The following is a 25,891-nucleotide window of genomic DNA, read 5'->3' as shown; positions in this document are numbered from 1 at the left end:
TAGTTATTGCATTACAAAGCGCTCTGTTTACAAAATGTAGAATGGGGGTTTATGACCCACTCAACTCTTTCATGAGATTTGAAGGTCTCTGCCCTTTAGTACTCCAGATCAAGAAAAAAGTCTTTCCACTGTTTTCACATTAATGACATGACAATGTTACAAATGGCAGCTGTAAAGCACTCATTCTCATTTCTAGTCATTCCTTGTGGGTGGAAGAGAAGGGAAGGAATAGGATGCAAAATGTTGGGAAGGAACTTAAAGAGCTATGATGTCATTGACAACTGATGACATAAAATTCTACCTGGCCTGGGGTCTTAAGTAGTTGAATGTGTGATACTCTGACCTCAACAAATAGACTGAGACAGGGTTTTGTCCTCCAGCAACTAACCCACCGGTTCTCTGCACCTTACTGCCTGCACTAACATCCACACCTTGTCCCTGCTCCTGCAGAAAGATGCAAACTGCCTTTGCTGTTTTAGGGTAGGAGGAGAGAGGTGTTACTTCATGAGTTGCCACCTCTCCCATCCTCTCCTCTGCAGGAGCAGCTATCACCTCACTTTCATGTGCTGAGCACAGAGCAGAGAAATGCTTGCCCGTTCAGGCTGTTCTGCTGTTCAAACAGCTGTTCCCTGTTTCCTTCAAGGAAAGTGAAGCAGGAGGGATGGAAAAGTCACAAAAACTGGATCTGCCAGTAGGATTAGCTAGATTTAGAAAACTTGGTAAATGAAGCCAGCTGGCTGTAGTCTTCAAACACAAGCCAGAAATATCCTAAGCTATGCAGCCCTCCTGACTGTCTCTTCTGTACTGTATGTTGGAATCTAGGAGCTGGTGGGATGTCCTTGCCAAGTGCGTAATGCCTGGTGACGCATCTGCAAATCAGAAACAGGAAAGAAAGGACTGTGATCCTTTGGATCCAGCCTCTTGCCCTTGGAAAGCCTGAATCTGAAATCTAAGCATGAAGCTGGACTTTCATTTTCAAAAAAGCCTTCTCCTTCTGAAGTGTCTGGATGATACCGGTTATTCTTGGCTGCAAATGTATTCTAAATGCAAATCTATCATGGCTTTCAGCTGCAAGGGCTGAAAATATGTAATGTGACCTGGAATAGGATTTGGTTCACTTATTCCTTAGGTGGCCTCAGTGAAGATGTTTTTACCTAAGAGTTCTAACTAGCTTAGCATGTATCAGAAAAAATGTCATTTTAAAAGCAGGATTCACCTAATCTTAGATATCTTCCTTGGATTAAGGTAAGTCTTGCCTCTATACTGATTATGAAAGCCTAGACAGTGAACTTGAGTGAAAGATGCCTGTGCTAATGGCATTTGTTTGCATAGAGGAATGGCAAGATAGAATCTAATTCAGAAAAGGGAGTAACTTCCCCAAAATGGGTAAAGCTGTAATCCAAAGCTGTAAATGTGAAGATTTCATCTTGGCTGTAGCCTGCTTTGGAGAGGCATCATTGATCTTGAAGTTCTATATAAAAATTATGCCTTTGGGCCTGAAAAGAAAGACTTCACATTTGACAGAGCTGAGCAGGCAGGCACTGAGGAGCAGCAGAAGTGAGCAGCTCTGTAAGGGAAAATAAACCCAGAGTCACTGAAACAGGCAGAGGCAGCAGCCTCACCTATGAGAGGTAAAGCATGGCAGCACGCGAGCCAAGCAGGTCTGGTGACAGTCATCAGGTTTAGTCAGGAGTCCAGACCATCAGACAAGTCCATGGATGATGAAGCAGGCATGAGACTAAGCAGGACATGAAGTCAGCAGTCTGGATGTGGATCAGTGAGGAATGTAGCCAGCCACAGGCATAGCTGAAGCCTTGCTCAGCAAATGGGCAGTGGCCACAATGTAAGTGTAACTCCAAAATCAGGGAGAAAGCAGATGTTGAGGCTTCTTGCTTCTCTCTCAAGAAGCTCCAAAGCTGGTCAGGGCCTCTTAAACCACTCTTTCCAACAGCTGTACTATGTCAAAGAGCCTGCCTTGAGCCACAGCCAACTAAACTCTGTGCAAGGAGTGCACACAGAGCTGTTGGTACCTGGCTTTCACCTAGGCTCCATCACCTAGGATTAAGAACTGAGAAACCCCTCCCTCCCCACCATTGTATACCAGGGGAGCTGAGCACCTGGATGAACTCTAAGAGAGAAGAATAATTCCTGCCCATGTACATTGCAAGTGAAGGCTTTAGGTACTGCCGTAAAAGGGGATTTGCCCATCACAGACAGCACATAGCACTTTTCCGCAGGCATGATCTGATGGAATGGGGCCCAAGACTCACCCTCTCTTAGTGCCTCTAGCAACAGCATGCCAGTCTGACAGCATGGGCTGACAGTGCAGTGTCAGGGTGCCACTCTGGGATGCAGGCATCCATCTTTGCACCACAGTGTGACTCTCAGGTCCCTGCTGGGAGTTTGGGTTCAGCTCTCACGTGACTTCTGACTCAATAAAATACTTTCTAATTTCCTGTGAGAAAGCTGTGCATCCCTTTATATCCTATAACCTTATATCTTATATCCTTTCATACCAGCAGGGCACACCAACTTAAAATTAACTATTTAATTAAAATTAACTATGTTAATTATTTTGAAGATTCTGCTACATTCCTTGAAGTTTCTTGCTCGGCCATTCAGTACGATACACTGCACCTATTTAAATAACTGAACAAAACTCTCTTGCAGGTTTATCTCAAGCTATCCATTGTACCTATAAATAAGTTACAGACAGACTTACATTAGGTATGCTTTTATTGGTTGCAACATTCATGTAATTTACTTAATTTAATTTACATTCATCAGGAGCATGAATGAATAAAAAATGGAAAGTAAAAAAAATATAGAAATAAAAATCTAGTACATACCGCCAAGGGTAACAAGTTTGTATAGACACCTAGGCCATGACTACTTAAAAGATTTCAGGAAATCATTCTTCTTGTTAAGGTTTAATAAAGTACTCTCAGGTATAGTTTTAATTCCACATTTTTCTGTTACTCTATGTTTCCACAATATTTATTTCACTGTGCTTTATTTTTTGCTCATTTATTTTAATTCAGTTAGTGCTGATTCATTCTAGATGTTTGATTTAATCACTGCTGACTCTTCATTGCTACTTTCCTTCTGCTTTTTCATATTAAATTGGGTCCAGTGTTTTATAAAAACATATTGCTGCAGAATCCTCAGATCCTAATCCAGAATTATTCTACTCTGGATATCCTCTATCCACCAAAATGTTATGATTAATCCATCCAATATGTTAATGTATTTTCAAAGTTATGATAGCTTCCAGGTCTCTTTTATCTATGTGATATCACTAGTTTTTAGACTGACATCAATATCAGAAGAATTAGTAATATCAAATGTGCATTCTTAATAAAATGTCCCTACCTTTAAATAACATTAAGAAACTGATCAACATCAACCTTTTCCTCATCCTTTTTAGAATTCTTTTCCTACTTGCTATTCTGGCATATCCCCACTATTGAGAATTTCAGAACAGCCTATGCCTTTGGACATAGAGAAATAAGCAAGCTTCACCTAAAATGTACAAAAAATGCTAGTTAGGTGTATTGTGCATACTTTTTAACCAAATTCCACAAACCAGCAGAACGAACATGCACATAAATGTGGATATCCTTTCACATGGGTACAGTTGTTTGCAATCCTTGGGACTGTGGTCGAATACGATGTATCCATGTACTTTGTTTCAGATTACTGAAGTCCATCAAGACAGATTTCAACAGCTTTGCTTTAGAGACATGGAGCAATCCATATGCATGTGCTTCTGTGTTTATGTGGGAGACACAAGCCTATAAATCTTTCTTCATAAATGACAAATTATGTCCTCTCCACATGTTCCACTCTCTGCCTCTCCTGCAACTCATACTCCATTTCCCAAATCTAATCCTCCAAATGTTGTCCTTTCACCTTCTTTTAAATGCAGCTGATAAAGTGAAGTGGCATTAAACCAGACCAAAAGATTTTTTTCCTGGTAAACATTCAATTGAACCCACTGCCTGGTTTGTCTTTAAGGAAGAATATTCACAGCCGAATAATGTTCCTTTAGCACAAAAGGAGTATCATGTGCTAGATGAATCAAAATGTACCCGAACTCATATTTTTAAAGCTTCCATTTAGCCAAAAATATATTTCTGCATGCATTATTCACATGCAGATATTTTATGCCATGGTGAGCCCTCTCCAATGAAGGAGAACTGAGTAAGATCCCATATGTTTCTCTAGCGGAAAAATGTAGCAAGGAAGAAGAATCCTATTCAATCAGCAATAGAAGGACTGCAATTAAAATATTTTTATAGGGATTTTACAAAAATTGTTAAAAATTTGCCCTGAGAAACAAGGTTTTCCTCAGAAAAGCCTTTGAGATTTCTGATGTAAACCAGCATCCCCCTTGTGGCTATATCAGTATTATTTGAAGCTGCTTGATGATTCTATGCATCAGGAACACAGCCTTTCTACATCTAGACATCTGCAAGAAACATTTCAGCACTTCACTTGTACTAAGATAAAAATCATCATATTTCAAAGATTTGCCATTTTGAGGTCAAAATGTACTCTGCAAATTAGGGTTTCTTGGTGAAGACCCTATTGAGTCAAAAATTACCAAGGTACTTGTGTCACCAATGAGTTATTTTAGTAAAGGCTGATTGGTAAAAGTGGGTGGAAAAATCGAAATGAATATTACATGTTTTCTCCAATTAATTTTTAGGAAGATGCCATTTCACCTCTGAAATTTTTCCAATTAATTTTTTTTTCTAAGTAACACAACTCTTAAAAAAATCAATATTATAACTCTTCAAAACATGAAGGTAGTTCTTGGCGAACAAAAATTACTACTAATATTTTTATTAAAATATGTGGAACAGTATCTTAAAGGAAAAAATGGAAGGCATCAAAAATTCTTTGCAAACCACCCTTCATATTTTCAGTGATTTTAAGGAGTATTCAAAAATTGGGACCAGCTATAGATCTAACTAAACATGTTGAAATTATATGTTAAAAATGCCTCTGAACTTGTAATACAAAAATTTACATATTTTACTTTCCCTTCTCCCAAAGACATACTTATGTTGCACTTCAGTAATATATGATATTTTAAGACAAACAAATGGGAGATTATATATAATCAATTATAACATGTCACATGATGTACTTTACAGCATTTATAGTTTTGAAGTATTTTTTTCTTCATAAGCAACTTTTTCCCTTTCTAACAAACACCAGATGAGACATTGCCACAATGAGCTAATTGAAGTGTAAGCCTATAAGGAACAATGAAAATAGAATGAAAGAATTTAACAAAATTACTTATTGCCCTTCCACATGCTGTTAAAATGGCTCCTTAAATTGAGCTTTTTAACACTGGTCTCAAATCTATTTGCAAAGTAAGCAGGTCCCTTGATGTGTAGTGTAATGTCATTCCATTGCTCCAAGACCTTCAAGAGGATACCTCCTAATTTTCCTGAAAAACTACCTCCTAAAAGTGTGTCCCAGAGACTCAGCTGGTTTGTGGAGAGCAGCTGAAGCTAGGGATACTGGTGGGTTATCTGTGATGGACCCAAGACTCACAATGGGCATACATTGACAGCTTTACTAAAAAATGTATGGCGAGTAATTCTTGAAATAAAGACTGCTGTGGATTAGGAAAAGAGTGTGTACAGTTATATTCATGGTAAGCATTAAACATTCACTGTCACTCTGTGGATACCAGAATGTCATCAGCTATATTTTTCAGTTCTAGAATTGATCTTAGGTTTTTATTGCAAAATGTTTTAGTACTTATTAGCCTACTCTGAAATGTTTTCAGTGTTTACTTAAAATTTCCAGTCATTCTTGAAAACTCCTTTTGGTAATATACACAAAGGGTAGATAATGATGGTTGTCAAAGTAATACATAATGATTACTCCAAGAAACATTTTCTAGCATCCACCTACCTGCAGTCAAAATGAATACATGCCAGATCCCAATATTTTGACCCAAAAGGTAAAAATTATTTATAAACAATTATATAGAAAAGCTAACTCTGATTCCCTGTTTACAAAAATGTAAATGTAGTTTGGTGTTGGGATTTTTTTCAGATATATTTCTGTGCTGTGATCCAGCTGAAATGCATGGGTGCCCTTTCTCTGACTTTAACTACAGCTAGGTCATGCCAGTTTTAAAAGACAAATCTTTTACATGGTTGTTTTATGAGATGACTTTTACAATAATAACTTCCTGTATAGAGAAATCTTCCTTAAGTGTAAATTTGAAGATGCAAAATTTACATAGCAGAAATTTTCTGTTCTCTTTTATCTTCATTACTATTCCCTATTACAAGGGAGGAATGGTTTACAGCCTACTTGCAGTGTTTACTTTAGCTTAATCTAAATAGTTGACCCCATTAAATCAATTTTAATTCCTGCCCTTTGTTTTTACTTCAAATTCAAAGGCTAGGTTAGAAATGAGGAAAAACACCAAAAAAAAATCTATTTAAAAACAGAAAAAACGTAAGTTAGACCAGAAATAACCTCTACCTTCAGCAGCACAGATTTACTTGTTTAGTAAACTACATAATACTGCAGATTGAAAAATAGAGCATGACAGCTTTTGTTAACTCATACTAATTATATGCTATCATACCTAACACCTTAGTCAGATCTTAGGCATCTGAAAGCTACTGATTGACAAGTCTCATTTGAAACTCTAAAAAACTTTTAAAATTAAGAATCTTAGTTAGTAGGTTGCAGAATATGCTCTTAGTCACTATCAGTCATGTTCTCTAGTCCCAATGGGAGAATATAGTTCATTGTTAGTTATTTGAAGTGTGATGCTTTACAAAAGCCCTGAGATAAAGTCTCTTATGCTAGATAATGTCTCAACAGCAAGAAACATTTAGGGTTTAGGCTCCTAGGCTCTTACAGGGTCCCACATGGTAGTTAATGTTTATAGGTCCACATTCTGGGTAAGGATGGGCTTTCAAGCAGAAATTCTCTTTCTGAGTACATATCAGGTGGAGGAGAAAGTACTTGTGGATGGTCCTCATGATTTCAGTGATCAGCCACATCCCAACTAGCATTTGTGATAATCTTTATCTACTCAGAGACAGAGAGTTTAGGTGGATATATTTATAGAGGGTCTTCTCTTTGTGATTTGTAATTTATAGGCTCAGTGCCCAAAGTAATCAACAGCCACTCATAATTACATTTCACATATAAAACACCTACATTTAAGGGAGCTAAATACCTAGGCAAGGCCCAAATGAAGGTTGCCTCTCCAACATTAATTGTCTCCTTATATGTATGGATTATAGTAGGGTTTCTAATTGCATGATGACAACAATTTTTTACTATCCTACAATTTGCTTCATCAGTGCATGGAGTAGGCAATGCTCACTTAATGAGCCAGTATTAAATATTTTGCTTTCTCCTCCTTGAATGCATGGCCCCAAGCCATTTAAATCCTGCTCAGAAGATACTTTCCTTATGGGTTTTTCATTGGTGCTTCACTAAAGTATATGAATACTTTACAATATTAATGGAATTATATGTTCACAAAATTCCTACTGAAATGAAAATTATGTTTCTCCCTGCTCCACAACTAAGAAATTAAGACATAAAGTGATCAAGAGCAAAAAAAAGTAGCTGTTAATTTTAAATGCTCAAGATGAGATAACAAGAAACTGAGTTTTGGAATAGTTTGCATCTTGTCAAGAATAATAATCACATCATGTGTTCCACTGATATCTGCAAATATCGGCTTTCACTGATATCTGCAAATTAATTGACCACTTAAATATTTCCACTCCTCAGGTATCACAGCCTCAAAAACTGCATTCAGAAAAAGAGAGACTGCAGCTATTGAGCTATTGAGAAGTTGAGAAAAGGATTGTTTTAGTGGTGTAAGTAGGAACTTAGAACAAGCAATCTGCAGCAGCAACAGAGCTATAAGCTGTGTCTTTGGGACACAAAAGGCAGCAATCTTTTCTTGGTATCATTTAGTCCAGCCCATAAATTCTGCAGCATGTGTAATACAAGGCAATGACCTTACAGCAAACAGCCTGTTCAGATCATCTCTTCTATTGAGTGATTTTCTTTCTCTTTTCTAGTAATTTTTATTATTATTATTTTTCTTTTTCTACTTCCTTCTTCCCCTTTCTATTTCTCTATTCTCCTCCTATTCTTATCTTCATTTATTTCTTCTTACCAGCTCGTCGGGCAACTCTCCTCACTGTGCCCACTCTGGTGACAGCAACTTCTGAGGATGACATAGACCGGAGACCCATCAGAAGGCTCCGGTCTAAGAGTGACACCCCTTACTTGGAAGAAGCTCGGATCTGCTTCAACCTTGATAATGGTAAGACCACACCTTCCCTAAACAGCATATGATGTTAATTAAAGACTTCTTTTTTGAGATGCAGATGGACCAGATGGTACCTCCTCGTTCACAAGCGATGTGGTGGTTCACCAGACATCCAAAGATGCCATGGCTGTCTAACTACAAGCACCTGCATATGTATGAACAGGGATTGTTTTCAAAATTCTCCTGCAAGTGCTAACTAAAACTTTTTTTTCTGGTTTAGCCAGGGTGAGCTAGTGAGATCACACCAAAATAGAATTGATTTGCAAACAAAATATATCTTATCCATTCCAGGCATCCAGAAGCATGAAAGTTCTTGAGAACATTTATGGAAGGATTACAGCTAACAGCAGACTTGAGCTAAACCCAATGTTACAGCCAATGCAGCACAACCCAAAACCTCAATAGGACTAATTGGCAAACATGTAATAGAAAATTCTTGGCTGCAGGAATGAATAAGAGAGCTGTCCTTCAAAATACAGACCAACTAGTGTTATTATCACTGCCTTCAGAGTTGTGAGATCCAACATTCCTTCCTTGGTCTTTCTTTCTCATTGAGGCTGACCAACACAAGAGATTTTAGAAGTACTGACAGCTTAGTGACTTTAAGCAGAGTGGGTTTTGGTATTTTTTCTAAAAAGCCCTGAATTAAATTACATGAGCTAGTACACTCTTAGGTGCATATTTTAACTGTCTAACTTTACTTTTAGTAATGCAGTACTTTTGTGCTACCCACTTTTTAATAACATTTTTAATTATTTATATTACACCAACCGAAATTGGAGCCCTAATGTGGCAGGCAGCCTATAAACCACAGGGTAACAACGTCTACATAAAGAGCTGATTACTAAAGAGAGAAACAGAGATTCCACAAAACACCAAGCCCAGTTTGCAGCTGGAGAATGGAGTCTCTGGTTTTTGCAGATGGTCACATTTTTCTCAAAGACCTGCCGAAGCCCTTAGGAAGGTGAGCCCCGGGCTTTGAGGGCTGGTCAGTTTCAAACGTTCAATGCAGGCTCCTCAGTCCCCTTGGCATTTTAAACTGCCAAGGTGTGGCACACCATCCCACTTTACGCCATGGGTTTGCCCAAGGAGCGAGGGTAAGGAGGTGAAGGCATGCACCGTTAGACATCCCACCAAGTCCCAATGAAGCGGTGCTGTGAGTTCCGGAGGCCCTGGGCTAGAAGTGAGCATTCGGGGCTCCGGGCTTGCTGCGGGGTGGTACCTCTGCCGGCCAGGCCCATCGGCGGCGTTCGGCACCTGAGCCGGGACCTCCCCTGGGGGTGGGAAAGGCGCTCGGCCGGACCCTGCCCGGGGCGGGGGCCGGCAGCGCCGGGGCCGGGGACAGCGCTCCGTGCCCCGCAGCGGTGGCGGGCGGGACTCGGCAGGGGCAGCGGGCAGGGCCGCAGCGGCCGCTCCCGTCCGCAGATCCTTGACGGGTTTTCCCTGTCTCTCCCCCTCCCTCCCTGCGCTCCTGTCTCCCTTTCCCTCTCTCCTTCCCCGTCCTCCCCTCCCCCTCCCGCGGCTCTCTCCCTCCTCCCTTCCCCTGTCTCCCCCTCCGCCCCCTCCTCGCCCGGCCGCCCCGCGCCGCCGCTCGCCCTCGCCAGCTCGCCGGGCCACGCTGCTCACCGTGCCCACATTAATGGCGGCATCTTCCGAGGAGGACATCGACCGCAGACCCATCCGCCGCGTCCGCTCCAAGAGCGACACCCCCTACCTCGCCGAGGCCCGCATCTCCTTAAACCTCGACACAGGTGAGAGGCGGCCCGGCCCGGCGCGACCGGCGGCGGGGGAAGCAGGGAGGGAAGGGGCCGCCCCCGCCCTCCGCCCCTGCCTGCGCCCGCGGGCTCCCCGGGCGCCGCCGCCCGGCCCTGCCCCGCTGCCCGCGCCTTCGCACCTCGCCGGCCTCCCCTGGCCCGCAGACCGCAGACCGGCTCCCCCTGCCCCGCGCCTCCCACCTGGGTGAGCCGGGACCGGCTGCCCTTCTCCGTTCAGCCCCTCGAAGCTTCCCCTGTCCCAGAGCGCCGCCCTCTCGCCCTGCACAGCGTTGTGGCGCATCCCCTCAAGGCTTCTGCACTGTCCCCCCTCGCCAGGTGCTGGCATCCCTCATGGCGATGCTGCCCTTGGTGTTCTGCAAGTCTCTCCCTGGCTTGCTCTTTGCCTTCTTCCCCTGATGGGTTTGTGCCTCAGAAGTGCAAGGAAACTTGCTCCTACGTTGTCCGCTTAGTTTCATGAGGTCCCCGATTGTCTCAGCATTGCCTTTTGGGACTCTTGATGGGTTTACAGCCTGATGGTTCCTACCAACACCCCTCCAGCTCCCTGCATTCACCTCCTTCTGCCTGTTACTGGGATGAACATCCTGCAGTTCTCCACCTGACCTTTCCTTCCCCTTTCTCCACTCCTGTGCCTTCCTCTCTGCCACCTCTTCCTCATGACTCCCTTGAGATTTAAGCTGTCCCCTTCAGTTCATCCTGTACATGATGAAACTATCCTGTTTCTTTTCTACTAGGCCTCTGTTTTCCCTCCTTTTTTGACCTTTCCTAATGAGCTCTATCAACAGCAAACTAACCACACCAGATCTTACTTGCTCTCAAAAACAAAAGAAAGTTCTTTCTGCTGGTTCTCTGCACCAAACCAGACTTCCTCTATTTGGGAAGGGGAACAGCATGAGGGAGGATCTGTAGCCAGCGGTACTGCAGCCTCCCTTCATGTCCCAGCAGTAGCACACAAAATGACCCAACTGTGTAACATCTTTGATGCTGAGCCTGTGAGCTCACTGCCAGCTGTAAAGGGAAAAGAACTGCCTTGGAGTTGCTGCTTGCCCTGCTGCAGTCTCTCCCATCCCTCCTCCCCCTTTCAGCTGGCAGAAAGTTGGAGATGGCAGAGATGCATTTTCTTCTCCATTTGGGGATGGAACAGATTCCCCTCCCCCCTCCTGTTATCCCTGCTGCAATTACACCCTTGGTAATGGCTGATGCGCAGTTTGGTTTTGCCACTGGCAGAACGGTTGGTTACATTGTATGGCGTGTCATTATTTCTTTCTGATCACAGCTTCTAAAAAATTGCCAAACCATGGGTAAGTTGGGTGGCATTGCAGGGCACAGGCTGGAAGACTGTGCCAAGTGCCAGGTTTCAGCTCTATAAAGAACTGGAAGTGAAAATAGAAAGAGCATCGCTGTAAGGTGTAAATAAAAAAAGGCTGTGTATGGTTATTTGACTGCTGAAATAACACTGTGCTGACTTGTGTTCTCTCAGGTAATGTTATGACATGTAGTTATAAATAGATAAACCAGCTAAGAGCAAGGCACCTTCAGGTCACCTGGTGCCTCACATCTCTATGCTGAGCTAGACATGCTGTCTTTGCTACAAGTCCCAGAGGATGTGCAAGTCTCAAGGTACCTCTTTCCTGCAATCCACCAAATAATTTGGTAATTACACTTAGCTTCTTTCTGTTCCTTCCCTCCCCCTGGCTCTCTATAATTTGGGTCTTTACTTGCAAACCTGGGAATGGAATTCCTTAAAAAAGAAATAATTAAAAGAAACTGTACTGGTGTATCAAGAAATATAAAGGAAAAATGTTGTAAGTAATGCAAGTATGTGTTTTCATTAATCCATCTGGCAGTGAGTAGTAAAAAAAATAAAATTGCTAAGCAACCAGTATTGAGTGAGAGAGCCAAAAAGCAAGTGAAACATGCCGCTGATACCCGCTTCATTTCTGAGCTGTTTGGTTTACTCTTCTGTTTGCTCAGAAAGCACAAACCAAGCTGCCTGGGTATGGGAACTCTCTAGTCTGAGGAAAAAGCCACTAGAAAATGTGTTTGGCCACTTTTGCTCATACTTAATAATGCCGTGCAGCTCGGGCTTTCCTTTGAAACTTACTTTGCTTGTGGGGTGCAGTGTTCTTGCCCTTATTTTTATGGCTCTGTGTGTGGGGAGGGGGGCGAAGCACCCTGTTTCTAAGCCGACCAGGTTTCCATTTCCAGTCTCGTTGCTGGTGTCTCTGCCCTGTGCCACAGGGGGTCCGGGTCGCCCTTGGTGTCGCCGTGCCCTGCGGGCGGAGGGGCCCGACCTCCTGCCCAGGGCGCTGTCCGCTGCCCCCGGTGCTGAAGCCGCTCCGCCAGGGGTGGAGAGCGCCTGTCCCGCCTTGCCTTGTTCTCCCTGTCTGTCCGTGGGCTGGCAGCGCATGTGTGTGCACAGGGGTGTGTGTATCTCTTTGCCTGTGCAGGAGTAAGGTGGTAGGAAGGAAGTAAAGCTGTTTCTTCAGCCCACGGACGCACTTGAAGCTAAAGTGATGCTCGGGGCTCAGGAAGGAACCTCTTCCTTGTGTGCTCATTGCTTGCTTTCCATTTAGTGCATGCCATATCTGCACTTGCTGCTCAACCATTGCTTACAGAGCTATTTTTGCTACAGCTGTTACAAGTCAAGCTGCATTCCCCAGTCACTGTCTTCTGTCAGGACACGGTCAAAGTTCGCTGCAGCATGCAGGATCTGCTTTGCAGCATTGGAACTTCAAATCCACTTTTATTAAAGAACCATAACCAGATACAGTGAATACTGCTCTTCTCCACCCTTAATTGCAACCATTAGTTAAGAACTATCAGGTTTTTATCTACTTCAGCTGTGAGTTATAATTATACCATTACTGCTGTTATCTATATTGTTGAACAACTGAGATTGCAAACACAGAGTCAATTATACAGTTTGGGTGTAGCATGTATTTGGTCTGGGTCTTTAAAAAATACAATTTGCAAGTGATTAACAGCGCAGCTTCTATCTCCCCTTGTCTTTCGATTATATTAACAGCTTTGCATTGTTTGATTTTCTAAAACATACCAGTTTATTATGTTTGCTTCTAAATATTGATCAATTAACTCACAATTATTACCTAGCATGAGTTGACAAATGCTGTTCGATTAGTTGTGCCTGGTATGGTTTTTTGTCTGGTGTTCCCAAACTGATTAAAATACCCCGTTGTTTTCCAAACCCAGGGTTATTCTCTCTATTATTATACATATGCAAATCCTATTAATTGAAGTTATGTGCTCATATCAAGAGGATAATACTTCCCAAAGGATTAAAATTACCTCTTCTGCCAAAATTAATGTACCTACATAATATTGTAAAGCTATAGGCAGCTATAAATTCTTTTTCCATATTTGATACTAAATCAGTTCCTTACAGAAATTAATTTTTTATTTTCTCAACAACTTCCTCCAGTGCAACACTAGAGGAATGTGGAATGTGCTCTCACTTTTGGGTGGTGGTCTTTTGTTTTCTTTATTATGATTAGCAATCTGGCATGTTTCCATCTCTTAACATCCATCTTTGGCTTTTCATACACATCTTCTTAAAAGCAGTTTTCAGATTGTCTTTCTGACTTTCTGATTCAGGCATCTAAAGGCTAATCCCAAATTACTTCTGAAAACTTGTTCATCTGTGACAATAGCATAATCACTTTCCTGGTCCTGTGCCAGCTGATAAGTTCAAGTGGTTTTTGTCAGTTTTGACCTATTACAGGTTTTGGCTGATTTCTATTCTTCCTGTTGCAAAATACTGTACTTTTTAAATAGCAATGCATGGTAGGTAGCTTTCAAGCTTGATAAATTGGCAGAGGTGATGACTGATAAGGAAATAGATTGCTTAAAAGTTACTAAGTGATCCAAGATGTATGAGCTTTTCTTCTCCTTCCCCCTTCATGAAGCTGCTTGGGGAATCCCTGTCAGAATTTTATTGGTGTTTATTAGGGAAAGGGGGGCTACTGCACTGAATTGATCTGGTCAGGTTCTTTTAGCCTTTCAAGTGTTAGTTGTTATTGAAGCTATTTCTATATACAGGTACTCTTACTCGTCCCTAGCCAAAAAAGAGTAAGCTTGGTACTGCAATCCTCTGCAAAGCTGATTCTAACAGACTGACTTCTTGTTAAGTGGTGCAAGAAGCTGTCTTTGTTTCAGCTCCTCAGTCATTCAGGGAAGTCACCAGATGTCAGCTTTTGTTTGAGCAAGGGAATGGAGACTCAGGGAGAAAGCAAGCCAATGCCTTGGAGAAGGTGTAAGGCCAGAATGACTAGAGTAGCTGTACTAGGGGTCAGCAAAGAGGGGATGTTCCTTCAGAAAGAATTAGCTTCCATGCTGTGAAATGGGGAGAGGGGAGATTTTGAATGTGAATATATTCCTCCCACCCTGATTTCAAAGTGTGTACCAGCGGTGCAACCAAACAGAAGCCAGAGGAGCAGCAGGAGGAGTGCAAGAGCTGGCCTCTGATGAGAGAGGAGAGAAGGGGGAAAGAGGTGGTGACAGAAAGAACTCAATAGAGATGGTGCAAGCTATGGAGCCCAGCTGGCTCACTCAGCCCTGGAGTGTAGCACAGATTTTTAGTGCACTGAAGTCACTGAGTAATCTCACTGAAGTAGCTGGATCCTCAAGTGATTTAAGTCATTTGTTGACTTCAGCCAGGGATCTCAGCCAGACTGTAGAAATATACATCTCTGCTCCCCTTCAATGATGAAAGACCTGTTTTATCTCTTTGTGGTGTGGAGCCACATGTTGTCTTGGAATGTGTTCTGGGAAAGCAAAGCTGAGAGGGAAAGGACTTAATAGCTGTGAATAATTTTGCCATGGGTACAGAAGAAGGGTCCTCGTGTCTGGAAAGGCAAATGAATTTGGTACCATTTACTGTTCTTAAGCAGTGACGAATAAATCACACTGGGGAGAGGAAAAAATCTACGTCAGCCTGTGTTAGTGCTGCTGCAAGCAGAATTAATTCACAGGGTGTAAAGAGGGAGGAGGATCCTGGCAGAAACTGCTGAATGGCTGAGACAAATGTTCGCAAGCTGGGAAATGTTCATGGTCGGCGGTTTCTGTCATGCAGAGCTGGTGGGGAAAAGCCAGGACACAAAGGGTGACTGTTAGTTTTACATGTGGGAATTTATTTGTTCTGGACCAGGCACAAAGTTGAAATCAAAAGTGTCTTATATTTTCAGTGTCCTGGCACCTTCCACGCTCTGTTTGGGCCCTAGGGTTTCTTACAGCCTTCATGGTAGGCTGCCTCACTGTTCCTGTTTGTACTGCTGTGTTTGCTGCGTTATACAGCTCTGGAGCTATGCAGAATACTTTTCAGGGATCAAAATGATGTATGATTTTGCTTTCTAATGGAAAGATAATGTTATTTGTGTATTAGCCTCATACATGTTGATTTGTCTGGAAGGATATGATATATTTTGCTGCAGTGAACAAGGAGGAGCTTATGAACTTAATTTTGTTACTTTGTAAAATAAGAAAGAATATTTATATAGCTCACTGAGGTGGGTAAATTGTAAATAGGTGAAAATAAAGTGAAATTACTTGACTGGATTTTCTGCAGGAAATCTCCATCCCATTAATGTCTAATTTTCTCTAAATCCCATAATTTTATTTTAAAGTCTGTTTTGAAGTTTCTGAGTTTGCCCCTGGTCATCCTTACAAATGATTTAACACAGTTAATCATCTCTGCAGTCATTTGAAATGCTATCACATTTGGAGTTGAGTTATTTCTTCCCTGTTTATTCAGTATATGTTTCAATATATTTGTAATAAAATACTCTGCATGGTTTCATGATATATGAATAAATGCTCCCTAAAACTATATACAAATTTCAACGACTTTGGATTTATGGACCTCATAGATTAGAAACAATGTGGAAAGGTTAATTGGAAGGACATAATAGTGTTGTAAAAAATATTTTTAAATTATGGTGGCTTTAGGATTTCAGGTAGAAAAGATTGATCTCAGCAGAACAGGGGAGAGAGAAATAGGCAGTAGTAGGCTTTCTAATATGTGTGGGAGGTTTTATTTCTTTTTGGAGAAAGATTAGTAAAAATGCCTGCCTGGAAAATTTCCACTTTTTGCTCTGCTCTAATCACTCCCTCAGATTATTGTCATGGAGATCCTGTCATACTTAGGAACCAAAATCACAGGTTTTGGCAAAGCATTTCTTAATACCTTTATAAAGGGGCCTGGAGAAATGGCCTCCTTTGCCATCAGATGTTGCCTTAAAAAGCCTTGTGCCTGCACTTTAACTGACTGATGACTGATAGTCTTAATGCTGCTTAATTTGGAGTATAGCTGGAGATCAGATGTGTGCCCGTCATTCACTTCCTGGCTGTTTTCCAGCCCTGAGAGCATGAGTACACATAGTGAGAAGAATGAACATCCAAGCTGAAAGCCACCCTTCATGTGGCAAGGATAGGCCATTTGAGATAGCCTGCCCTTCCCAGGGCTAAGTGCAGTGGCTGAAAGCACCTCTGTATCAACAGGCAGTTTGGAGGGGAAGAGGTCTTATCAGCAACTGAGATTTTAACTCTTGTACTTGACTTTGGAGACTTAAGTCACACTGTGACCTTCACTGTGTGCCAGATAGGAATGAGTTTATATGTTCCCCAAGTCTTGTTAAACGGGAGAGATGTCCTTGCTTCACCAGCTGTCATCTAATAGGAATTTTTGATGCAGACTTGAATGAACAAATATGACTGAGGACAGTTTGAAGGGAAGGGCGAAGTCAGTCTAAGTGATGGAGCTGGCAAGAGTAAAATGATAGAAGATGCATTTCTCTGAATGCCGGAGATGTTCTCATGTTATGATGTTCTTGTGGCATTGCACATATGCATCACTTTTCTGTGTTGGGGTAGCTGATACACGTGCAGTCAATGGCATCAACATTGCTGTGAAACAGCTGTGACAGGAGATGGAAGGAAGGAAAGTATGTGCTTACTTTGGGATCAGAATATGCAGAGCTGATGCCTTGCAAAACTCTCTGCAGTTTGTGTGACTTTAAGGCTGCTGTAGTGCTTTGTTATTAATCTGGTCCTTCAGGAAAATTGATGTTGCAGAATTTGCCTGGATAAGAAGTTAACTCTATATTTGTGTTTTGCTTGATGAGCTTTTTAGGTTAACACAACCAAGTATATTCCTGCAAGCTGGGATGATGCAAAATAATTTTATTTTTTTGTTTCATCAGGAACCGTAATTTTCTTCTTGGAACTAGATGTTCAAGGAAATTGCATTTTTCCAAAACTTCAAAACTGACAGCCCTGTTCAGAATTATTAGTTGTAAAATCTAGTAAAAAGAAAAGGCCTAATCCTCAGTAACAGGTATAATTAGCTTTAATACTTAATTACTCTGAGTCAACTTTGGTTTCATTGGGACTACTCAGAGTAATTCTCAGAGCTAGGCATGTAAGTGTCTTCAGAATCAATCTTAAAGTTGTTTGTAAGTTTTTGCAATGTGACTGAAGTCATTAGTCCAGAAAGAATGTCTTGGGCTGTCTGTTTTCAAATATAAAATGTCAATGTTAATGAAATATTGTGTTATTAGAAGTTATTTCTTGTGCTTCTGCTTTAGACCATAGAGTCAGTATGAAATGTTGTATTTCCATAGTGAAATAAAACTTGGCTGCCTTCATGCTTTCTTGGGGATGAATATTTGTGACAATGTATCTCTTCTGGATAAGGTGCAAAAAATGTCACTTTTAACATTTTAATCATATTAATGTGATGTATTTTACATAGTAATAGAACTTCTTGACGTAGTCCACTAAAATGTTTTCTTCATTCAGAATACTATTAGGGTAAATACTGTTAGGTATTGCATGATTATTTGTAATCATGCAATAACCGTTTTTAATCATGCAATTCTGTTGCCTTCATTTATAATGCATTGGTGGTCTCATTTTATATTGATATGCTGAAGCCATAGCTAGACCCTGGTCACTGTCCCTAGCTTCCCTTTCATTTGTAGAGACAATGTTCCTCAATATTTAAAATAAAATAATTAGCGCCTTTACTGCAAACTCTATTATAATTTTCTTATCTTGAAATTCCAGTTCAGTGTATAAGAATGTGAAGATGACATCCAAACAAGAATTTAATGAGTAGCAAATTCAGCAAGAAAATAGGGAGGCAGAGTTGAAAAGTTAAGTGCTCATGTTTCTTCTGCATTCCAGATTCACTGTGGTTTCATTCTGGTTATGAAGTACATAAGACTGGGGGAACATGTGACAAGAGTTTGCATATACTTATGTTTTTATATACCCTGTGAACACATGCCATTTTAAGTGATTGATAAGAACTGCAGTGCATATTTTGGTTAATCAGAACATTCTTGCTATGCATAATTTATGTTGCAATATCATTTTTATGGTTAGTGAATACAGTACTTGGACAGACAGACATCTGGTTAATAGTTTATAAGCAAATTAAATACTTGATGTATTATTAAAATGAAAGAGAAATTTCATCAGGGCTAAATCTAATTCTATGCTAGAATGTTGGAAAGTTGTTTAAAGCCTGATTCAAGCTTGATGCCCCAAATTTGGGAGGACCTGTTTTGACTGTGGCACTTGTCTACCTACCAGTGTGTGCTTATTTCTGTTCTATGGGTAAAAGGACAAGGAGTCTACTGACAGATTTGATGACTGACTGGGGTGCATGTCATTGGGAAGAATGTTCCTAGGTTCCCTCAGTCAGTCAAGTGTTGAAATGATGTTAAGCCATCAGAAACAGTATTAAAAGACTCCCTTTAAGCTAGTCCCATTTTGCTATAGCTTTGCAATAAGTAATAGGAATCTCTCTCAGAACAGAAAATATCCCTCCCACTTAAGAAGAAATGGGAAATTATTAGTTATATTGCAATATTCCTTGAGAAAGAGATTACTCCCATCTGACATCTGTAATGGTCTTTTGTTTTCCTTGCTGAGATCACTGATAGTGCAGTTTTCATACATCATTTTTTCTTCTGTTTTCTTTGCTTTCTTGCACTAGAGAAATGCTAGAAACAAATGTGGAGACCTTGACAAGGCTGTGTTTGATGCATGAGGCATCTGTAAGGTTTGGAGGAGAATGGCTCTTCCCCATGCCCAGCCTCAGTTGCAGGAGCACAGGGTGTAAAGGTCATGTTGTGCAGTGTGCTGGTGAAGAGGTGTGTAGCTGACTGTCCCATGTGAGCTCTCAGCTCCTGGCTTCTGTGGGGTTGTGTTGTTGTTGGCATCTCTCTTTTCCTGTTGCCTTTTCCATTCTCTGGTGTTTATCAGGGCCATGTATGTGGGGAGCAGCAATATGTTGGCCGGCAGCTTCTTGAGGGCTGTGCCTGCTGTCTTGGCAGAGATGCCATACCAGCATTTGGTACGTTGGGAACTATGACTTTAAAAGGTCACCTTGCATCTTTAGGAGCTCTGATAAAGAGCTATTAATCTGCATGGTGCTTCCGTGAACCCGCTTAAGGCAATCATTCCCCAGAGCAATGATCACTCCTGCTCTCTGCATAGAGACTGCTCTTCTGGTTGTGGGTAGAGGTGGAGAGTTAGGAATAAATTGCATTAAGCTGCTAATGAGTAGTCACTGTTTATATTTAAAGCAGTTTAGCATGTTCATCCATTCATGAAAAATCTAATTTTGTCTTAACACTTTCTTTGTTCATCATCCTTTATTACTTACACTACACATTGAGGCTCTTTTTAGATTTTCTGAATATTTTTCCAAAAATTGTTAAAAGATTTCTTCAAAAATTACTTTTTTCAATATTATTTTTTTTCACAATGACTTACCAGGTTGAAATAGCAAATAAAAAAATGAAAAGTAAATCATCATTTTAATTTTCTCTGTGTGGAAGAACAGCAAAATCTTTGAAAGCTAATAATAAAAAATTAGCTGGGGCTAACTAATTACATGTAAAATGATAGCCTATAATTATAAGGCAAGAAGAAATCAATATAAAGCTCAATTTGTAATTTAGTCTTATCTCAAGGCTCAGAAGAACAAACCATTATGTGAGATAAATTTTGCAAGATTGCTTCAAATAATATTTTTTTTGAGCTAATTAGTTGATAAGTTTTATTTGCTTTTTAAAGAAAACAAGATAGGCATCATTGAATAACCTTGGGGTTTGACCTTGCAAGCTTTCCCCTCTGGAAGCAGTTGATCTAACAACTTTGTCAATATTAAAGGAGACCCTAGGGGAGAGTGGTAAAAATATTTGGTTGGGAAGTATCATTACACAGATGGAATACAGCTTTTTGTTAACATGCTTCATGACATAATAGTAGGAAACCAGGGGAAAGAATCACTAGAATTATGGCAACGCAGGACATGTCATTAACACATGTCAGGGCTTACTGAACTTAACTGCTCGTGGTTAGTGCTGCCCTAGGCAGCAGAAACATGATGTTAGCAGGTACTCACCAGAGTGGCCAGCAGCCTGAGGAGCATGCAGGGACCATCTGTTAATCAGCAGGAGTCTAAAAGGCTTAAAGTGGGCAGCAGAGGGATGACTCTACAAGTTGTGCAACTTACTCTCCCAGTTATGCAAGTCAGTGGCAAGTAGACAGGTCCCAAGCAGTGATTGGTGTTCCTTCCTGCATTGTAGCTGTTTCAGGGGATGTTTCTTCCATGGGTTTTGGCAAGGCTTACTGACATTTGTAGCCAATTGTGATTTAAAGAAGCACCTAGTGTTGAGAGGGAGGAAAATGTAGGGCCTGCTTCTTTATCATTTTGGAGATAAATTCTGCTTTTAAATCTCATTCTTCCCTCTGTGGCTAAAATAAAACATTGTATCTGCTATATATCAATGTGTTTAATAAGGCAGCACTTTGCTTTCATTACCTCCCAATAGAAAGAAAAAGACTGTTATCAGCAAGGGGTAGAGGGATATACTGAGGAAGTGAATGTGGTGACAGTATTAGCCATACATAAAATCCAGAGCTGTTCTAGCAGAACATCATCCAAAGCATTTGACTTCCATGCAACTTTCTGTTACTGTGTTAGAAAACGTTTGGTCCCGTTGGTTCACTTACATGGGACTATGAGATTATGTGTATGCGTGCAGCGAGCTTTAGTGTACTGCAGTCACTCAAGTATGGCCAATTTCCCTTGTTGAATGGTATGTTGTGGGTGGTTTGCCTGTGGGAACTGGCTGTTTTACCCCTTCAAGGATTTTACACTGAATTTAAGGCAGAATTTGAAAGTGGATTAATCAAGGAAATGTAGGTTGGCTCTTGAAGAAGGTGTTCTTAGTAGTTTAGACCAACTTTCATGTTTTGGTTTAGCTGGTTTGCTGCCTTAGAAAAAGATCTAGGACTGTATATAAAGGTGGCTCTCATCTGTTTGTTTTATTAGGTGGGAGGTATAATATTCCTGCTACTCACAGTATTAACACTTAGCATGACCCCATCATTCAGTGAATGCAAGAGCATGTTTGTTGTCTTTTCCCTGCCTTCAAACGTGCCCTGAAGACTCCAGGATGAGTAATTTCCAATCTCCATGTACATCCTTTCCATGGGGAAGAAGCTCAGAAGACCTAGAAAGGATACAGAAGGAAAGGATTAGGGTGGTGAGGAGGACCTGTATTGTGTCTTCAATCACAGGGGCTTTAATAAGTAAGTTTAATAATTGTATTTGCTAATGATTTTTCCTTTCCAAATTTTGATTGAGACATTTTCTGGGAAGAACAGGTATTTACAGTGTAAGGGGGAGGATGGCCAAAGTGGTTTTGACCATTCAGATACACTTTTTTCCCTGCAAAGGATTTTTGGACTGAAGAAAGACGTTTCTCTGTGCTAGAATCCAATGTGATGTTTTTTGGTTTTTCTGCCTAGAGGACTGTATTTTTTAAATGTAATATTTCACAGTGCTTCCCATAGGACATTACCAAACCAGTTTCTATAAATCTCTGTGCACAGAGTGTTTTATGTGAGACAAAGATATTTTTTCTTGATATATTTTTTGCACCTTGCTGTCCAGCTGCATGGGTATTTATATATATCCTTAGAAATTTTTATTCTCATCTGCGGCTGAAAACCTTGAGTGCTAATCCCTTTCTTCTGACAAAATCCTCTGATGCTTTTCCCCTAGGAATCCCCTTCCTTAATTCTGTGCCATTCTGTGTGGTAAGGGGGATGCTGACTCTGAAGGGTTTATCCTCCCTTCTGAAGTCTGTGTCACAGTCATCTTTCTTTTGAGATTGGAAAACTAACATGTTTGTAACAGATTTCTCTGTATTGGTATTCATACTGGATAGAGAAGTGACTTCAAAATCCAGTAAAAAGTTCCTTTTCAACCCTGTGTGTACTGGCTCAACAGTACCCTGAAACTACATTGGGCCCAGAGCAAAGGAAAATGCATACATTTTGTGCACAGAAGTTTCTTATGTCATTGCCATATCTTGTTGCTGCACTTACATGATATATCCTGTGAGGATTTGTGTTGTGTTTGCTATTACATGCACCTTGTCTTAGAAACCTTTTGTGGCATCTTCAAAATTAAGGAAAAATTATGTATTTGAAAATTTTTCAGGCTTCTTTTTCCTCTCTCTCCCCTCAGGAAAAGAATAGAAAATATGAGAGGTAAGTTTCCTTTTAAAGAAGTTCTCGAGTAGCTCACAGTGGCTTGAAGACAAATGAAAAGTGTTCTGAAAAGTATGTCTGTCTGTCTTCCTGTTCTTTTAAATAATGTGTCTATCCTATGGCCCTCTTATGTAAGATTTTTAGTCCCAGATGGGTAGGGAATAGTTATCTGCAGCTCTGCTTGCTTTTTACACTCTTTCAGAATGAGTCTCCCAAAACGACCCTTAAATGGTTGTAGGGTAATTAGGGTTCATTGGTACAACAGTAACTAGATTTTATATTTAATTAGTCTCTCTGTAAAGTAGAGTTGCTGCATCATATTTGAAATACTCTTTGATGATATTAATGAAATGTCTTACAGGAACTTGATGATCAGTGTGGTTATTATTTAAATTTTCTGCAAATTGAGCTTCTATTGCACAGATAATCTAGCTTCTGATAGATCAACATTACAGCATCCTTGTTCAAATAGATACATACTCTATTACAGTTCTGTAGCCATGGAAAAGAACTGCTGCCTCACAAATGGCTTACTGTGACTCTGGAAGGACCCAGTTCAGGAAAACACTGATGCATCAAGATTTGTCATTAATAAACATTAGAAATATGTTCTGAATTCTTCTCTAAGTTGCAGAGGAAATTCTGCTCTCTGGAGACCAGCATAGAATCATAGAATTGTTTCTGTTGGAAGGGACCTTTAAATATCAATTAGTCTAACGCCTCCACAAAGAACAGGGAAATCTTAAACTAGATCAAGTTGCTCAGAGCCCTATCCAGTCTTACCTTGAATGTTTCGAGGGACAGGGCACCCATCTACCACTTTTCTGGTCAACCTGTTCCAGTGTTTCACCACCCTTATTGTAAAGAATTTCTTCCTTTTACGTAGTCTAAATCAACCATCTTTTACTATAAAACCATTGCTTCTTGTCCTACCACAACAGGCCCTGCTAAAAAGTCTGTCCCTACCTTTCTTGTAAGCTCTCTTTAGGTACCAAAAGGCTGCCATTAGATCTCCCCATAGCCTTCTCTTCCCCAAGCTGAACAACCCCACCTGTCTCTGCCTTTCTTCATAGGAGAGCTGTTCCATCCCTCTGACTAGTTTTGTGGGCCACCTCTGGACACGCTCTAAAAGGTCTGTGTCTGTCTTGTATTGAGGACCCCAGAGCTAGATGCAGTATTCCAGGTGGAGTCTCGTGAGAGTGGAGTAGAGAGGCAGAATCACCTTCCTTGACCTGCTGGCCACGTTGCTTTGATGCAGCTCAGGATGCAGTTAGCTTTCTCAGCTGTGAGTGCACATTGCTGGGTCATGTGTAGTTTTTCACCCACCTATACCCCTAGTCCTTCTCCCTGCCTCCCCCAGCCTGTATTGATATTTGGGGTTGCCCTGACCCAGGTGCAGCACTTTTCACTGGGCCTTGTTGGGCCTCATGAGGTTCCCATGAATCCACTTTACAAGCTTGTCCAGGTGCCTAATATTTTCAGCACCTTCTTGCTTTGTCTGTATGTTTCAGAAAACAGTAAACCAGCACCAATCTCAGCAAAAGTGTTGGCAGGATGTGGAGTAGATGAGGTTCTTCTCATACCTTGCTGTTAGGACTTCTGTGTTGCCTTGGGAGGCACAGACCCTGAAGTGCTGGCACACCTCTTCAGAGCTGTTTGTGGTTCTGCAAAGTATCATGGTTAGGGCCATGCTGTGTCCATGCACAGAAGCCTGTAGGGATCAGACATTGGAGAGAAAGGGGAAGATTTCATCACATCAACTCAAATAGGGCTTCCTGCTCTTACTCACAGATATTCTTCAGAACCTCATGCTTTCCCTGCTTGCACAATTAGTTACAGGTGGGTCAAATTTGGTTTACTAAACCAACTTTTTGGAAACTAGGGTCACTGATATGTGTGTTGGATGTGTACCCTAATATTTGGCTGGGTTGCACCAGTTTTAGGAGTGCAGGAGTGTTTCCCAGGTCCCTCATCATGGAAAGTCACTGATTTTGCTGGTGTCTTCCACCTGCCTTGGACTGCTGATCGACACAGCCTCATAACAGCTCTTAAGTTAGAGAGACTTGTGGTTGCCAGATGCGCTGGGCTGCTTGTGATTTCTGCCCATACACAGTTTCTCTATGGGCATGAAAGCCAAATCTGCCAAACATTTGCCAGATCATTCCAGATCTGAAGCAACCCAGTCAGAGCAGTAGTATAAGCCTGTCCCTGGATATCTGTAAGTCTCTGTACTTTTATTGGCATTCAGAGAGCATCTCCACAGAACATGCGTGGCCCATCTGGCACATCCTAGAAATATGTGTATTTCTATCTAAGAAAAACTATACCCCAAGGAAAGCGACACATCCCACATTACTATTGTGCTTGGGATGCTCTCTGGGAAGCAATTTGCAGATGACCTCAGGGTGCACGCACTAGAAGTGTGAGGGAATAGAATGTAAGAAAATAAAGGTAATGCAGAGGTAATCTCACTCCTGAGGAGTTGCAGCTGCACTAATTATCAAAGATTAGGAACAGCCTGCCCTTAACAGGCCACAGCTGTGTCTAATAAGGATGAGTGATATAAAAGAGTGGGTTAGCTGGGTGTAGTGGGAGTTGGTTGGTGGTGTTATGAGGGGGTGACCTATGAGAAGTCACCAAGAAGGTATGGCACTTTTGCAATGAGATGGCAACACTAGAAGAATTTCCTGGCCTGGAAAGGGTGCTGATGTGCTATATACTTCATTGTGTTTTCCCACTGGTGTACTAGTAAGGTGAAAAAATTGCTTTTTAGTGTTTCTCATCTTAGAAGTGCTAGCTAATAATAATTTACTATATTGAAACATTAGTTGATGCTGCAGCATTAGATGGATCCTCTGTTGATACTGGCAAATTATGCACTGAATGAGTTCTGAGGTATTGTTTTGAAGCATTGAGCTCTTGTTCTTTTGTAGTGTCAGTCTCTTAGGGACAGAGTGTTGTTACTGTTGCAGTTCTTAATTGTTGCAGAAAATATTCATACTCATTAGAAGGTCAGCAGAATAATAGAACAACATGATCTCTTTGGGTCATTGAAACAGTTCCTTGTGGTCTTTTGGAATTCAGAGTGATTATTTCATTGCTGAACAACATCTTTAAAACATTAGGTCTTATGAATTTATGGAGGGGATCAAAAGAAATGGATGTAACAGCTAGTGGTGAT

The 25,891-nt window shown here is 41.1% G+C and overlaps 1 protein-coding gene across 4 annotated transcripts in view; it reads left to right on the top strand.

Annotated features, from left to right (window-relative positions):
• PHACTR1 (phosphatase and actin regulator 1) overlaps positions 1 to 25,891 on the top strand; it is a 296,323-nt gene that overhangs the window by 5,491 nt on the left and 264,941 nt on the right. For all 4 annotated transcript variants that reach the window (XM_071451966.1, XM_071451946.1, XM_071451937.1 and 1 more), the window contains exons 3-4: positions 8,192 to 8,338; positions 9,949 to 10,095. In XM_071451966.1, the coding sequence (XP_071308067.1) occupies positions 8,192 to 8,338; positions 9,949 to 10,095 (294 nt within the window). The remainder of the gene's footprint in view (positions 1 to 8,191; positions 8,339 to 9,948; positions 10,096 to 25,891) is intronic.

This window comes from Agelaius tricolor, unplaced genomic scaffold (assembly GCF_023055355.1).
Source record: "Agelaius tricolor isolate 1412-34295 unplaced genomic scaffold, bAgeTri1.0.p SCAF_2, whole genome shotgun sequence".
NCBI lineage: Eukaryota > Metazoa > Chordata > Aves > Passeriformes > Icteridae > Agelaius > Agelaius tricolor.
Note: the sequence above shows the minus strand (reverse complement) of the source record. Positions and strands in the feature narration are given on the sequence as shown.